General features: G+C 41.5%; 1 protein-coding gene across 2 annotated transcripts in view; it reads right to left on the bottom strand.

Annotated features, from left to right (window-relative positions):
* PHF6 (PHD finger protein 6) overlaps window positions 1-13,177 on the bottom strand; it is a 36,943-nt gene extending 23,766 nt beyond the window's left edge. The window contains exons 1-5 of one of the 2 annotated variants that reach the window (XM_001511781.5): window positions 13,090-13,177; window positions 12,424-12,606; window positions 12,119-12,220; window positions 1,635-1,768; window positions 1,366-1,409 (exon numbers count right to left, since the gene is read on the bottom strand). In XM_001511781.5, coding sequence (XP_001511831.1) covers window positions 1,366-1,409; window positions 1,635-1,768; window positions 12,119-12,220; window positions 12,424-12,561 — 418 coding nt within the window. In that variant the 5' untranslated portion in view covers window positions 12,562-12,606; window positions 13,090-13,177. Of the gene's footprint in view, window positions 1-1,365; window positions 1,410-1,634; window positions 1,769-12,118; window positions 12,221-12,423; window positions 12,607-13,089 lie in introns of those variants that run through there. The other variant, XM_016227322.3, reaches the window with a different exon arrangement.
* Window positions 13,178-18,035: the final 4,858 nt, after the last annotated feature.

The raw sequence follows: 18,035 nt of genomic DNA, 5'->3' as shown, positions 1-18,035 counted from the left end.
GTATCTAACAGTAACTATAAAAAGGGGTTTATGCTAAAATTTTACTAATATGATATAAAATATCTGTTTCCTAGAACCAGATAATAAGCTAACGACATTGATTTAACTATCACCTTCATATGCTAGTCTCTTTCTCTTTTTTTTACTGCTATTCTCCTTTTAATGGTATGCAATATTCTAAAAAAGGGTTTTGAAGGTAATGATGTAGTAAGATCCTTGAACTGAGTAAAATAAATGTATTTTTACAAAATTATTTTCCCCTGAAATGAAAATCAATGACTTTGATTATAAAGAGGTTAAAATTTTAAGTTGAATTACACTGAATTGGGAATATTTAATTGTTTTTGAAAGATAATTTATAATCCTTAACCCCAACATATTTAATACATACATAAAGTTTCACAATATAAGACATGGATTAGCCAATACAACCTATTTTAAGACTTGGTAGAATATTTGATAGAACCTATGCGGCCAGATAGGGACTTTGCAAATACAGGAAAAATACCTCTTCTTTTAGAAGGAAGGGTAGTTGTTAAATAAGTAAATAAATACATAATCACAAAACAAAACTCCATAAAAATTTGAGATGACTATTTCTTAAAAAACACTGAGCTAACCAAGTGGTAAATAGATGGTTGCTTCTTAACCAATGACATTTAGGTGTAAGATTATGAATGGAGCCAAATAATGGGTGTTTTTCTTCATATCAGTGCAAGCTGAGATGCTGTGGAGAGCAGATCAGATTCTCATAACAGACTTTTTGTATTAAATTATTGTGATGTTTATAAAAGCACTAACAAGACAAATGCACACGTAGCAAAAATGGGTGATTCCCAACTTCAACGACACAATTGTGAATGTACTACTTGGATTTTAAGTGACAGAACAGAGGCTGGCAACAGTTCAAATTTGAATTAAAAAGAACTTACTTATGAGAGGTAAAAAACGTAATAGCTATCTAGGATTCAGTTTGATAGTACAGAAGACTCTTTCATCCATTTAAAAAAATTAAGAGCCTGCTAATATTATTGACCTAATTTCATTACAGCATATGATGACTGATGATTGAAATAAATCTACATGATTCAAAATGGCATTTTTAAAACACTTACCTGCACAAATAAGGTCCATAAGCATCAGCAACTCTTTCTAAAGGCAAGAAGATTACTTCAACCTACACTCTGAAAAATGCTTTGGGATGTGAATCCATGATACATCCTAGCACTGCTAATTTCTCCAACCTCAACTGAGAATTTTAAAATGAAAGACAGGTAAAAATTGGTTTACACACTTCATTCAGCTCCCTATTTTCCACAAAACAAAACAACTTTTTTCAACTGGAAAATTTTTGAGCAGTTTTACCTTCAGAGTTATGTGCAGTTTTCTTGTGTTTTCGGCAATAAACCCTATAAATGAAGTAGTTAAAAATTGTCAAGTGAGCAGTGATGGAAGTGATTTTCAATTTTTAAAATATCAATGCATTTCACAAGCTTCTTGGGTGTACTAAGCAATTAGTATAAAACTCTGTTCTTATACCTCTAAATCAACAAGAAAAATATTAAAATGCCTAATGTATACAGATGACTTTTATGAAGAGGGCAGGTGTAAAAAAAATTCCATAAAATAATTACATGTAAATTCCTTGTGAAGGTTTCTCTCTTATCTGAGCTTTGTCATGCAATGCACAATGGTAGTGATAAGTCCTGCGACATGTTTTCACATCACAACCAATTGTCGCTCCTGGACAGTGGCATAATGAACACATCTGGAGGAAGAGGAAGAAAGTAAAATCATTAGTGAAAGGTTTTGCTTGGGAGATTACATTTATTAGGATTATTATGCTTAAGAGAGCATCCTGCACGAGAGAGAGAAGTTAATGCCATTTTTCAGCAGCATTTCTTTCCTGAATGTTTAAAGTAACCTGAACCGTAGAATTTTTTTGTTTGTTTTCAAGTTAAATACTTAATCATTAAGATGAAAATTTCCATTTGCTATTGAATGGCAATGATTTAAAATAATTGCTCACTACATAAGAAGATATGAGATGCAGATTCAGCATAAGGAAATTGTTCTTTAAAAAGTAAGCCTTATTAGTATTTTTAAAGATAGGTGTAAAAAACTCTACCTCTAGAGGCTAAGCATAAAGTCCACAGGAGCTGATGAAAATTATTCTGGTGAATGACAGTGATTTTTCTTGGAAGAAATGCACACCAAATTTTTTAAAAAATGAAAATGAAAATTTAAAATAATAAATACAAAATAAATAAGATTTAGGAGTTCTGTTAAATGATTTCACAAAGCATTGTCTACCCGTGTCTACCCCAGCGCTTAGAACAGTGCTCGGCACATAGTAAGCGCTTAACAAATACCAACATTATTATTATTATTATTATTATTAAAGCATTAGGGAGAATGACAAGATTACTCCATCCTAATCTTCCTTGACCTCTCAGCTGCCTTCAACACTACGCATCACCCCTTTCTCCTGAAAACGTTATCCAACCTTGGCTTCACTGACTCTGTCCTCTCATCTCTCTGGAAATTCATTCTCAGTCTTCTTGACAGATTCCTCCTCTGCCTTGAGGGGTCAAGGTTCAGTTCTGAGTTCCCTTCTATTCTCCATCTACACCCACTCCTTTGGAAAACTCATTCACTTCCCTGGCTTCATCTACCACCTCTATGAGAATGACACCCAAATCTACATTGCCAGCCCTGATCTCTCCCCCTCTCTCCAGTCCTGCATTTCCTTCTGCCTTCAGTGGCAGTTGAAGGGATAAAAATAATAACGTTAATAATGTTGATATTTGTTAAGTGCTTACTATGTGCAGAGCACTGTTTTAAGCACTGGGGTAGATACAGGGGAATGAGGTTGTCCCACGTGAGGCTCACAGTCTTCATTCCCATTTTACAGATGAGGGAATTGAGGCACAGAGAAGTGAAGTGACTTGCCCACAGTCACACTGCTGACAAGGAGCAGAGTCGGCATTCGAACCCATGACCTCTGACTCCCAAGCCGGGCTCTTTCCACCGAGCCACGCTGCTTCTCAAAGTAGGGATATTAGATATTGATTGTGGAAGACCTCCTGGAGAAGACATAAGAGAAGGGCTTTGAAGACAAGAAGAGTTGAGGCCTGTAGGATATGAAGCAGAAAGGAATCACAGGTAGTTGGAGAGGGCGTAAGCAAGAGGTAGTTGGTAAAAGTTGAGAATGAGGCACCAAGATTAGATAATCAATAAGCCTTAAAACTAACCTAATTAAACTGATTTTTTTTAAAAGACAATTTAAAGACATCTTAAGACAAACACTTAAGATGAGAATTTTCATTTGCTATAAAATTGTAATGATTAAAGTAACTGCTCACTACATTAAGCTTTTACTCTTTAACTTGTTTGATAACTGTGTTTGCTTGTTTCCTCCACTAAACTGTTAGCTCCTTAAGGGCAAGGATAGTCCTTTTCCTTCTATGTTCTGAAGTGCCTACAGAAGGTACTCAACAAATGTTGAAAATGGTGAGTTTTAGAGGCTTTTTTCCTCCCCTTTCTTAAGCAATAATGCTTGAAGTACTGATCTTTGGAACAAGTGTGGATAAGCAAAAGTAGTGCTTTAAAACAATAATCCCAAACAGGTTGCTAATGTGCAAAATGTTTTTGCCCTTCAGAATGTGTTAAGTATCACCAAGAAACAAAGTTGGAAGACATTTCAACAGGACATATGGGTAGGAGTTCCCCAAACTCCAGGCAGAAGAATACCAACTAAGCCTTCCAAGAGAGATGGTAGTCTCCAGGAGATTTAATGTCCCCTTTGAGAGTTTAGGTTTAACTAACTTTGCTGGTAATGAATTCTTTTGTGTTTCAAAGCTAAATTTTGCTTACTGAATTTAAATCTCCTTTCCCTTATTCGGTTTCCCTGAGAAATGGAGAACTATGGACTAGCTTTCTGTTCTCCAGTCTAAATAATCCCAACTCCAAGCCTTACTCACTGCCCTTTAGTCATTTTTTGTTGCTCTTCTCTAGAACTACTTCTGTTTCCTCAATCAATTATGTATTTACTAAGCATTTACTATGTGCAGAGCACTGTACTAAACTCTTGGGAGAGTATGATAAAACAGAATTAGCAGTTACATTCCCTGCCCACAACAAGCTCCATATTTATTAAGATATAAAGACAGTAAGCACTTAATACAGTGCTCTGCACAAAGTGCTCAATAAATACGATTGATTGATTGATATAAAATGCCCCAAAATAGAAAAAATTATATGCCCCAAGTTGCAATTGCCCAACTGAGTATGATGGGAGCATGCAGAAAAGACTAGTAGTAGCAGAAGAAAACAGGACACCAGCAACAAAGGCCATCATTTTTGATCTTCTTATAGATGATGACTGAAAGTGTTGTCCTATTTACTTATTTACTGGCCCTGCTAATTGAGCTCATTAATCAATTCTGCCACAAGCATGAAGCTGCAGGGTGGCAAACTCTTCCACATTCTTCCTTGTGTCCCTTGCCTGCCAACACAACTTCGATGCATTCACGAAACTATTTCAACTCAGCATGGCTGGGGTTGTATTCCTAAGGTTCAACTAACATCATACCAAAAAAACAAGATAATGTTGGAAGCATGGAAAAACCATAAGTTTGCATAGTCCAACAGAATACTAGGTGGTATTCTTGCACCAAAGTAAGCATGAGTGGGCATTACAAGAAAATAAGCATTTTTATTATTTGGATTTCTGGTTGGTAATGCACTGCACAACTTGCATATTCTAACTACAAAGCTTGATTCATACTCCTCGTGAACCTACTGATATTTGGCCTACAACAAATTCCTGAGGTAATGAACTCCATATGTTTACCACTCACTGTGGTGAGAAAGGTTTCTTTTTATTTGTTTTGAACAGTGCCTTCAAGCTTCAATAGGTGCCTCTTTGACCTGACATTTTGGGATTGGATGCATTATAACTGCCCGTTCACCCTACCAATACTCTTCATGTTTCAGCAAACTTCAATCACGTCCCCATCTTCAACATTGTGGACCAATTCTTTCTACTGGAAACATGATCTAACCTTGGTTTCTCCACCATGATTCTTTCCTGGCTCTCCTCTTTCCTCTCTGAACAATCCTTCTCAGTCTCTTTTGTTAGCTTTTCTTCTGTCTTCTAGCTCCAACCTGTGCATATTCCTCAAGATTCAATTCTGAGTCTTCTTTTCTCATTTCACACTCCCTCACTTGGGGAACTTATCCACTTGCACAGCTTCAGCTACTGTATCTATGAAGTTGAACTGACTGATTGATGATAACCCCAAATCCACCTTGCTTGCCCTGATCATTATGCTCTGCAATCTTGCATCTGCATCCATCTCCAGATCATCTCTACAAGGAAGTCCCTCTTTTGACTTCCCACCTCAACCTACTCAAAACCCAACTCATCTTCCGTCTTCTCTACTCAACCTTCCTGTCACAGGCAAAGCACTCCCACCCCCTCCACCGCCCAAAGCCAAAACCTTGGCATTATCATTAATTTCTTAATAATAATAGTGATGATGGTACTTGTTAAATGCCTACTCTGTGCCAAGCATTGTTCTGAAGCACTAAGATATATACATGTTAGATTGAACACAATCCCTGTCCCAGATGGGGCTCACAGTCTCAACTCCATTTTATAGATGAGGCAACTAAGGAACAGAGAAATGACTTGCCCAAGGTCACACAGAAGACAAGAGGCAGAGCTGGCATTAGAACCCAGGTCCTTCTGACTCCCAAGCACATGCTGCTCCTCAACATCCATATTCAGTCTGTTGCCATATCCTAAGCTCCTCCCTCTACATTGTATATTATACTCTCCCAGGTACTTAGTACAGTGTTCTGCACATAAAAAGTGCTCAATAAATGCTACTAAATGACTTTTCCTCTTCAATCCAAGATTCACCCCTTCATCTCCATCCAGAGAACTACAAAAGATGTCCAGGCATTGTGATATCCGGGCTTTATTACAGTATCAGCTTCTTCACTAAACTCCCCGCCTCCTGTCCCTTCTCAAGCCTAAACCTTACTTCGAAGCCTGGATCAGTTTTCTGAAACACAGTGCTAATTCTGTTGTGTTCATTCATTCAATCGATTTACTGAGTGCTTACTATGTGCAGAGTACTGTACTAAGCACTTTGAAAGTACAATTCGGCAACAGAGACAATCCTTCCCCAACAACGGGCTCACAGCCTTAGAAGGGGGAGACAGACAACAAAACTAAACAAGTAGATTGACATCAATAGTATCAAAATAGATCAATAGAATTATAGATATATACACATCATGAATAAAATAGAGTAATAAATATGTACAATTATACACAAGTGCTGTGGGGCAGTGAAGGGAGAAGAGCAGAGGGAGGGAGCAGGGGCAATGGGGAGGAGGAGCACGATGTGCTCAGGAAACACCACTGATTGATTATACTGTGGCCATTCCCTACCACATCCTTACAAACCTCCAAAGGTTGCCCATTTTTCTCCCCATCAAGCAGAAATCCCTGACCACTGGCTTAAGGCACTCAATCATTTCTTGCCCTCCTACTTATCCACTGTCTTCTCCCACATCCTAGCTTGTATTATTCATTCCCCTCCAACTAATTTAGTCACAGTGTCTCGTTTTCACCTTCCCCACCCCCAGTCTCTGGCACATCTTACTCCCTGCCTAGAACTCCCTTTCCCTTCATATCCAACAAACCTTAGGCTTCCCCATGTTTAAAGCCTTTCCAAAAGCATCTCTCCTCCAGGAAATCTTCCCCAGTTAATCCCTGATCTCTCCAATTCATATTATGACTACCTCTACAGCTCTTCATGCCACTTAGGCACTCACATGTGTAAGTGAGAACTCTGTGTATAGTAAGTGTTCAACAAATGCTTCTGATTGGTAATTACGATATTTCAGGTGCAGATGTAGCAAGCCTATTTTGTATAGTGGCAAAGCTATGCTTTACTGTTATGTCCTTACTGATGATGCCCAGTATTTTGGATGCCACTGAACCTTAAAATGATGATTTGGAGGACCAGTCAAAATAATGCTACAATCTCCTAGGATGTGAATATAGCTCAGAGTCCATCATCAGGTAGCTGTATTTTGGACTTTCAATCTAATTAACTTGCACATGGTCAAATGAAAAGTAATGTATTTGAAAAGCTCTGTGCACAGTAAGTGTTTAATAAATATAACTGAATGAATTTTTTTGGCCACTCAGTTTTATAAGATCTTTTTGAAGAGCTTGGTGTCTTTTACAAACTTCAGATCTCGCTGTAAACTTCTTTCGGATCACTTATCAAGATATTAAATCTGGCTCGTTACTGATCCCTGGAGGACCCCACGATTTATAATTCTCAAGCATGAAAATATGGTCATTTACCATCTACCCTTTGATTTCCACCTTTTAGTCCATTTTCTATCCAGAGAACTTTCCTGCCAAATCCATATCTACTCAAGGTTTTACAGGAGGGGCCTTAAAAAGAAACTTGTCAAAATACTTCTGAAAAATATATTATATCCATCAGCTCTTTTCTAGCCACATGCCTACTGATACCTTCAGAGAACACCCAATGGAAAAATGAGGCACAATTTCCACTCATAGAAACCATGCAATTGTCCCCACAAGTTTTAAGTACTCAGTGATATTAGGGATTCATTTCCCTTCTCTCCAATTAGATGGGACTCCTTTCCCAGGGATATCTTTCTCCTCAGCAACCTAAATGTTGCCATGGGGGAAGATGGGACTGCTCCATAATGTCCCTGAAAGGTTAATCAATTAATCTCTCCCTCTCCCTTAACAGCTTCAATTCAGCCACTTTTGCCTGCAGAGAACAGCCTGTTCTCTGATAACCAAGAGACCCAGACTAAGGGATACAAATAATATCCCTGCTAGTATTTGCAAATACACTAAAGATAATAAAGGGGATGACCCCACTATGCTGCTGGACTTCCTCCATTAATGTTCTAAACTGGCCTTCTCATTGGAACCAGGGTTTTATACCTTAATTTCTTAGACTGTGAGTCCCATGTAGGACAAGTAGTAGGTCCAATCTGAATATCTTGAACCTAGCACACAAAGTAAGCGCTAAATGAATTCTATAGTTACCACAGACTCATCTCAGTTTTCCTTCCTACTCAGTCTACCTTGCCTTCTCTGGATTCCTAAGTGTTCACGAAGGAACTGAAAGAGGTGTAAAGATCAGGAAGCGGTTGCCGTTACTGAAAGTGGTAAAGAAAACAAGGAACCAGATCATATTTAGAGAAAGAGAGAGCACCAAAACTGGGGCAACAGAAATAGAGGCTGGAGAATCCTTAGAGCTCTAGGAGAAAAGCCAATGGGGACTATAGAAAAAGCTGATGGTCCAATCAAAGTAAGGGAGGGAGGAAGGGAAAAAAGAGTTAGGAAGAAATGATGGCACAGGAAAAGAAGGTTGAGAAGATCAGGGAGGTGGAGGGCAAGGGGAAAAGAATGCAAGCATGCAAAGAGAAAAAGAGGGTCCAGAGACAGAAGACAAAACAGAAGATGGGGGAAAAAGGACAGGAGAACTGGAAAATTCAAGATCAGGTCCCTAACCCAGAGTAAGCAAGAAAGGAGGGTACTCCTGAAGCCTAAGAGGAGAGAAAAAGAAAAAAGGAAAAAAAAAAGAAGGGAAGAGTTAAGGCAAGAGCCCAGGAGGAAAAGTGAAATAAAGAGAAGGAAGATGTCCCAGGAAGAAAACTAGAACACTGAGTGAGGAGTTGATGCATCAAAATGGAAAGCAAAAAAAATCCCACAGGAACAAGAAGAGAGACAGAATACCCAGAAGATTGGGTGGGGAGACAGTCTCATGAAGTCCAGGGGAAAGGCATAACCAACCATATGTAGAGAAGCTGCTGAAAATACATTGAAAGCTGAAGCAGTAAGTGTATGCAGTAGAAAGGGAAGAAGGGGGAGACAGAGGAAGCATGCCTAGGATACAGACAGAGTAATCCTGAAAGACCAAGGCAGTCTGCGAAGGAAAATTGTTGAGTCCCAGGTGGGATATGCATAGGCTGTGTCCAACCGGATTAGCTTGTATCTACCTCACTGCCTAGCACACAGTAAGCACTTAAATACCATAAAAAAAAAAAAAACCTCAGCAAGGACAAAAAAACAGGCACAGAACCCGAAAACGTCAGGAAAGAGGAAAGCAGAATCTCTATACAGGTAGAAATTGGCAAAGAGACAATAAAACATGTGGAAAGCCAGGTATGCACACACTGAGTGTCAATCTGGTAAAGATAAAAGGAGCTGGGACTATAGGGAAAATGGGGAAAAAGAAGGGATATGGTAGAGTGACAAGGTTAAATAGACATTTTTCAAAAAGGATCAAGGTCAGGCAGCAAAAAAAGTATAAAGTCACGTGATTCCCCCAAACACTAAGGTAAATGATATAGAAAAACATCCCACCAGATGAATTTTATTCATTTAATAAAATGTAACAATGAAAGGATGACTCCCTCCCCAAAATACACATAATGTAGTAGGGAAAAAACCTAACATTACAAGCAGAAATGTAATTATAAACCTGAAAGAAATTCACAAATAGAAAGCTGTGTGTGAGGGAGAGGGAAAGGGAAAAGGGAATGGCAGTAAATAGTTGCAACAATAGTCCCGTCCATAAAAACACCTAATGTTCTCTGCAAAAGGCCAGGTTACAGAAATCACTTCACTCTCAAATACTTCAAGTACCCTGTATGTTCGTTCAAGTATACTACAGTAGGGACCATTAGTGCTCCTGTATTTAAGAGAATAAAGGAATGGCTACAAGAGGAGGAAAAACAATACACTGGCTAGCAGCAGCGTAGCCTAGCAGAAAGAGCACCTGACTGGAAATCAGGAGACGAGAGTTCAAGTCTCAGGTCCACCACTGTCCTGCTGTTGGATCTAGGCAAGTCACAAACTCTGTGGACATCAGTTTTCTCATCTGCAAAATCTGAATAAAATAGATTGTGAGTCCCGTGTGGGATGGGGCTCACATATGTCCAACTTCATAACCCTGCATCTACCCCAGCGCTCTACACAGACTAGACTTAATAAATATCATAATTACAAAAATCAGTAGCATATTTTACACACTGCACTGGGGTAGAGCTACTCAGTGTCAAACTAGGTACCTCCTTACTCGGGTAACAAGAAAGTTAGGGTCAATTCAAAGTTGTGACACTTTCACTTTATATTTGAATATAGTTCAAATGGTATTGGGCCCAACCTTAGAGAACAGTTTATATCACAGAGAAACAGGGGCTCCAACCACAGGTGCCGACTTTTCAATTTGAGTAGAGGTGGAAAGGGAGGAGGGTTCAAGGAACTATTACGCCAGTCAGCCGCCATCTGGGTTTCTTTCCAACTGACTGGAATCTCTCACGTCTTGACTGAGACATGGAAATCTAGCTAAAAAAATCTGTGGGGACAAGGATTCCCATCATCTGCATGTTGTTCATCTATGGCTCCAACTCCATGAGGATGAGGAAGGGCTACTGCCCCCCCCTCTTTACCTGCCATTGGATTGGCATGTCTGCCCAGTTCTTTGGTAGTGAAACCAGCTAGTCCTTTAGCATGAGAGTGTACACCTACTATGAAGCCCACCAGAAAATACTAAAATCAAAAGGACATACTACAAGCAGCAGCAACCCCAAGACACCAAGGAAGGCCACTGTACCAGTAAGTTGGCATAGACAGCGAAGGCCTAAGCTTGACACGAACGGCTTTTTGACAAGATCAGAGAGCATGGTAGGCAGGTGCAGCTAGCTTTCCTGGCCTTTGGAGTCCATAAGGAGGCCTCTCCACTTGTTAACCTGCCAGCAGGATCCCTTTCATTCACTTGGACTGGTTTGGTCAGAGGTCTTGCCCATAGCCCGGCCCCAAAGCCCACTCTGGCAGCCAGTGGGAGGTGGGTCAAGGATCTGATTTGCAGAGCCAAGGGGCAGTAGGCCTGGCTCAAGCCAACCTATTCTAGGCCAAGTGTCATTCCCCCATTTCCATTTCTCCTTTTCTTTTTCCTATACCTTTTTCCTTATTCAAATCACACTGTGCCCACCTTCCACCCCCAACCCAGTTTCACTCCTGGGACAGTAAGGCAAGCAGGCAAGACAACTTGGGGGACTCCTCTCACCCCAAATGGACTCTAGGCCAAAAGATCCTGTTGGCTTGGATAGCTCTGAAACCTGGGAGGGGACATGAATGTGAACAGGAACTCCTCTTTCCTCCAGGGGACTCCAGCATTAAGATAGGAAATTTCTTCCACTGAGCTCCAGTGCTCAACAATTTTTTTTTTGAGTGGGTCTCTACAGGCTCCAGGCAAAATAAGGAATTTCTCTTTCCCTCTCAGGCCTGGGGACCATCAAGGGCTTTTTTGGATCTTCATCAGGGGCTGGGGAAGGGATTTCTGTCCCATGTTTGTGCTACCTATAAAAAAGTTGTCCCATCCACCTTGGATATCTAATACCTTGGTGTTATTTCGTCTCATATGTATAGCCCCAAAAGACTATACAGATGATTTTAACATTCAGTGTTTTGTATTCCTGGTCAAGTGGTACGTGGTATCCACCATATGTACAAACATTTATAAATGACAACACAGAGAAATAAATCAGCATAATAATATTTTCCCCACAGAACATGTGTTTAACCATATGTGTAACATATAAATCGCTAAACGTAAACAAACTCTAGGTACAGGCCCCCCCCAAAACTCCAATTATCTCTCCAAAAAAACCTGTAAAGTTTTGAGAACGATTAATTTTATTCATTTAACGATTAATTAATTTCACATCACAAAATTATTAGTGGTACAGTCCAAGTCAAACTTTCATTGCCAGCATGGGCAACTGAAATTGTAGAAATGAAACATGTTGGGTACAACAGTACGTAAAGTAGCCAAGTCTCACCTACACCAATTCATGAATAAATATTTCTTACCAGCAAAACTTTTCAAAAAAACTTAGGAAGATCACTTGAATAATTAATTTTAGTGGCTAGTTGAAATTCCTAACTACCCCTTATTCTTGATTTCAAAGCTAAGGGAAAAGATTGAATTTTTCAGTGGCACATGACAACTTCATTCTGGAGAAAGAAATTACTTACCAGTTTAGTGCCTCTTTTTATTTCCTTTTGAACATCTTCAATTGAAAATCCACCAAGACTTTCATTATCAGAATGTGAAGATACCAGTGCAGATGAAAACAGCTACGAGTAACACCCCCCCCCCAAAAAAAGAAAGATTCTTATATGGGCAATACAAAGACTATACGGTCATATTTCTAAAGACTTAGAAAGCTAGTTTCAGTAAACAGCACATCACTGATACTGCAATATTTCAGAAACAATTGGCTCCGATGATTTTAGAGTTTTTATTCTCTATTACCTTCTTTTATTGTTACTGTACTTACCATACATCTGTGATGTGCTGCCACCTTCTGGTTTTCAGATATCAATAATTGTCCACATTCCTTGTCTCTATTAGACTTACAGAAACCACATTTGCGTTGTCTCGTAGACCCTTTTTTCTGTCCAACTGAGCTTGACATGGTTTTTAAATTGCTTTGAGAATGCCACTTCAATCTTCAAAATTGCTACAGAGAACAAAGGGTACAATAAGTATTAAATTGTAACGTAAAGTTATTTTAGGAGCCCATGTACAAGTAAGCCCTTTTGTATTTCTAGCATAATTTCTCTAAAAATAAATTAGCGGTTTTGAGGGACTCTGTATTTCTAATATTACACACCGAACATACACTTAAGTAAATGTAACAAATTAGAGTTCTGTGAAGCTTTGCAAAGAAAATATGAAAGATGCTCAAAGCTAGGAGAAAATTAAATATAAGATTTTATTTTAGTATTATTAAGACCATATGAATAGAACTGGCACAGTGAATTAAAGTTATAGACAGTAGCAATCCTACTGTGGATTATAATTATATATAGTTTACACATTCAATGGAAACTAAGAAAATGTTAATTCGATTTTACAATAAAATTTGGGCTTTTAAAAATATTTGAAGTAGCTTTTTCAAAGAAGAAAATAAAAGTTACAGAGTATTGAAGAGAAATATTACCTTGCAACTTTAATAAATACTTTCCAGGACAAATTTTGCCCTTCATCTTTTATTAAGGCAAGGAAAGTAATAAAATTCATTCTTCACAATTTAGAGATTGGAGCAGGCTCACATCACAAAATTATCAGTGGTACAGTCCAAGTCAAACTTTCATTGCCAGCATGGGCAACTGAAATTGTAGAAATGGAACATGTTGGGTACAACAGTACGTAAAGTAGCCAAGTCTCACCTACACCAATTTATGAGTAAATATTTCTTACCAGCAGAACTTTTAATAATCGATTAATTTAAATCACCACTGAATTTTTCCCAGGTAAAGAAATTGATAAATTCTTGAGGGTATCTGCACCTACTCCAAAATGTATAGGATTTATTGCTTACTGGTTTATAAGCAAAAAGATTCACCTAAATTAAGGCTTCATAAACTTTGCAATTAAAAATACCAAGGCCTTATGTCTGAAATCCAACATTTTCAGTAATCTATCAAGTGAGGTAAATAATAGCTTGCAATGGGAGTATATAAATTTCTTAAACGTGTCTTTAATTGTAAAAAAAAAAAGCTACTGAAAATATAGATAGGATGAAGAACTGCAAAGGGAGGCAAACAAAACAAAAAAAACAACTTCCTAGATTATCATGGTAAGCTTCATATTTTAAACTCGAAATAGATCAAATACAATTTGGAGCAGTAGAGAAATTATATACAATCTTCATTTATATACCTCATAGTAAGGACCTGGTGTCTTGGTTAGGCTGAATATTCTTGATGTGCAGTAATGCCAAATAATATATTAACCACATTATCACATAATGAGGTCATATAAAAAGCAAGTGGCCTGAGGCCTCATGTACTTGAAAAATACAGGTACCCAGATAACATCACCTAATCTAAACCCCACCCCAAATTTTAAAAATATATGACTTTGAATTTATAAAGCATCTTTCTGAGGAAATTAGGCAATTGTGCATGTTCAGAACTATGCCACCAGATGATGTGGGCAAGGATGACTAGTAACCAAGCACCTTGATATTTTAAAATTTTACAGAGAACTGCAATTAGAAAGGAAATGCATTTATCTCAAACATCTGACTCTTTCTAAAACTGTCTTTTTAACTGCAAGATCTGCAGATCCTTGTGTTCTTTGTTTTGAAGGGTTTTAATCTTGAATTTATGCTACGGCACCTACATTCTTAAAGACTGCAGCATTTACAAATGTGCTAATGATCTTTCAGAGAAATCCTTTATCTATAACATTGATCACACACAGCGAAACTGATCGAAAAAAGGCAGCAGAATGTGATCATAAGAAAAAAAATGGAACAGAGAAACAAAAGGGGAGTACGGGTCTTTCGTCAACAGGCAAGAATGAAGATGGTTGTATCAAAAGAAATCCTCAAATCCTGCATCCTTATGCAAATTATCAAAATTTAGAATGAGGAACAATGATGATTTACCTCACTGTTCCAGCTCTAGATCATATTATTTCAAATAAAATATATATGTATACATATGCATATTATACATACACACATGTATATGTACACACGTACATAAACAGTCACCCTTATCACTCTTCTGACTGGTGCATTTCCCCAATCCTTTTAAAAAGATACCATTCCATAAATCTAAATTGGACAAATAGGCATTTTAAGTGTACAGTGTTTTTTTTACTCCATTTCCAACACTGGCTACTGCTTATGAAAACAAAATTATTTGGGGGAAAAAAGACTTTATTCTCAAGGTGGAAATAAAACACTGCCCGTATCTCTTAGTGTATTTTTATAACATAGTATATTTTCTCAACATTTCAGAGAACCAGCCTGTTTTAACCACGACCCACAAATCTAAAAGTTGAAAAATTGTTGGGGCCTTGCTTTCAAAAAATACCTCAGGACGACAAATAGACACGGCAAACTTATGCCTACATTTTACTTAGAGGACCCCAAAATACGGTTCAAAACAACTGAAGTACTGTCCCCCAATTTTTTACTTACTAAAAAACTGGAAAAACTCCAAGTGCCCAAGGACAAGCCTTTACTGCGAAGATACATATTTTGAAATGACTGCACTGCCTTTGTAATTTATTCCTGATCGGCCTGAGGACCTTTCATACGAATTTACACCCCGCCTGGATTTTTTTTTTTAAAACCTACAGGGTTTTTCGGAATTACGGGGATCAAATGTTGACGTTCTCAATCAACTAACAGGCCTTTTTCCTCAAAGTGTGGCTCTGAAATAGCAACCTTCTCCTTTATCTGCCTTACGACCGTTCCCAGCAGTCCAGTCCCGGGGAAAGCATTAAGAACCCCATAAATCCGGCTGAAGCGATCCAAACCACTTCAATTTTCACGGGCGGGCCCTGAGGTGGTGAAAATAAACGGAGAATGCCACTTATTCGACATCATGGAGAGGATTCGGCCGCCCAGAATCGAGCGATGACGATCAGCCCCGGCCTGCTCTCCGAAAAGCAGGCGGCTCGACCGCTCCTTTCTTTTTACACCGACCAAGGCCATACAAAGAAGTTATATGCCACATTAAAATGCCGTGTGGCCGTGCGGGTCACCAGAAAACATCTCGGTGGCCTAGGCGAGTCATTTCCGAATATATAGCTAGGAGAGTGCGTTTCTATCCAGCGGGGTAGACAGATACAGAGACGCGCATGCAATAGATGAAACGGAGGGCAGAGGAAACTTGAGGGGCAGGGAAATGAAGCAGACACCAAAGGTGAAGAAGAGAGAGCCGAAGGGCCTTGGAATTTCGATGGATGATAACGAAGGAACGTTTGGCACAGTGCTGTGCAGCCGCCCAGGGGAAGGCAGGGGGGATTTTTTCCCGTTTCCATCAACCCCAAGAAGCGCAGCAGGGGCTTGAGGCCACCCCCAAAACGCCCGCTCGGGAGAGGATGGCGCGGCCCAATGCAGGACACTTTTTGATGCAACACTGCATCTATAACATAGATATGACAGTGTTCCATCCCTTTCTACTATGGATAGATATTTTTTTTTACAACAGGACTCGCGGGAGGTGGTGGTTCCTGAGGAGTCGAGGCTCTTTGGCCCGTCCTTCGGCCGCGCCGCCGTCTGGTCCTTGGCAGAGAGGGGGGCTCCTCGGGGTTGGGCTCCTTTCTCCCTCCCGGCTGGAGCCTCCTCCCGCTCCCTCTGCCAGGCGGGGGGTCCCGGGGGAGTTTGGCAGCGGCCTTAGGAGCGGATCCCCCCCGACCCTCCCCTCAGGCGGGGACCCTGCATCCCCCCCTCTTTGAGCGCGCCTCATGGGCGGGCCCCGCCCCGTCCTTCCCGCTCGGCCGCGGCTCCCCATCTCCCCTCACAAAGCGGCGGGGACCCCCCCCCCCTCCGGCCCGCCCGGCGTCCCGGGGCAGCGGCGACCGGGTGGGCGCCATCCTCCTCCTCCTTCCCCGGGCGCGAGGCGGGAGGAAAGGGACGGGGCGGGGGAGGAGGGGAGGGGACCCGGGCGCGGCAACTCACCGGCGGGGGACGGGGAGGGGAGGGTTGGGGGGAAGGAGCGGGGGGGGAGGGGCCGCTCTCCCTCTGCGGCTCGGGAGCGGGGCTCTGCCGCCGGAGGTTGTTTCCTTTCATTCGGGAGCGATGGCTCGCGGGCGCCCTGACGTCCCCTCACGTCCTCGACCCCCGCGAACGTGGGCACGTCCCCGGCGCGCCGAACGTCCCCATTGGCGGCCCGGGCGAGGCGTCGCCGGCCTCTTCGAGCTGCTGCGCGTGCGCGGCGGCGGGCGGCGCGCCTGCGCCCTCCGCGCTACCGCCCTCCCCCCCCCCCTCAGCGGGGTCTCGAGGCGGCCCCGCGCGAGCCGGGGGAAAGGGGGGGGGTGGGGGGAGGCGGTGCTGAGGAGAAAGTTGGGGGCTCCTTCAGGCGGGAAAGTTTGAAGTAAAGAAAGGGGTAGGCCCAGAACAGGTCGTCAGGGCCCCTGGGTAGAGGAAAGAAAAAAAAAAAAAGCCCCTTCTTGAGGGGGTCAGATTTTAATGTTGGTATTTGTTAAGCGCTTACTAGGTGCCGAGCACTGTTCTAAGCGCTGGGGGAGAGACGGGGTCATCAGGTTGTCCCACGTGAGGCTCACGGTCTTCATCCCCATTTGACAGATGAGGTCACTGAGGCCCAGAGAAGTGAAGTGACTTGCCCACAATCACACAGCTGACAGGTGGCAGAGCCGGGATTCGAACCCATGTCCTCCGACTCACAAGCCCGGGCTCTTTCCACTGAGCCACACTGCTTCTCTAATAATGTTGGTATTTGTTAAGCGCTTACTATGTGCAGAGCCCTGTTTTAAGCGCTGGGGTAGATACAGGGTCATCAGGTTGTCCCACGTGAGGCTCACAGTCTTCATCCCCATTTGACAGATGAGGGCACTGAGGCACCGAGAAGTGTAGTGACTTGCTCACAGTCACACAGCTGACAGGTGGCAGATCCGGGATTCGAATCCATGACCTCTGGCTCCCAAGCCTGGGCTCTTTCCACTGAGCCACGCTGCTTCTCTGGCCCCGAAGCAGCCAGCCCGGCCAGGTGATTAATTGAAGTCTTTAAGTAACAATAATAATGATGGCATCTGATAAGTGCTCACTATGTGCAAAGCGCTGTTCTAGCCCTGGGGAGGGTACAAGGTGATCAGGTTGCCCCAAGTGGGGCTCGCAGTCTTAAAGCCCATTTTAGAGATGAGGTAACTGAGGCACAGAGAAGTTTAGTAATAATGCTGGGGGGGTTTTAAGCGCTTACTATGTGCCAAGCACTGTTCTAAGCACTGGGGTAGATACAAGGTAATCAGGTTGTCCCACTTAGGGCTCACAGTCTTCATCCCCATTTTACAGATGAGGGAACTAAGGAACTTTGAGGTTGCCCAAAGTCACAGAGCTGAGAAGTGGCGGAGCTGGGATTTGAACCCATGACCTCTGACTCCTCCCCCGGCCCCTGCTCTTTCCAC

Source organism: Ornithorhynchus anatinus, chromosome 6 (genome assembly GCF_004115215.2).
Source record: "Ornithorhynchus anatinus isolate Pmale09 chromosome 6, mOrnAna1.pri.v4, whole genome shotgun sequence".
Classification (NCBI taxonomy): Eukaryota; Metazoa; Chordata; class Mammalia; order Monotremata; family Ornithorhynchidae; genus Ornithorhynchus; species Ornithorhynchus anatinus.
This window is presented reverse-complemented; position numbering and strand designations above follow the sequence as displayed.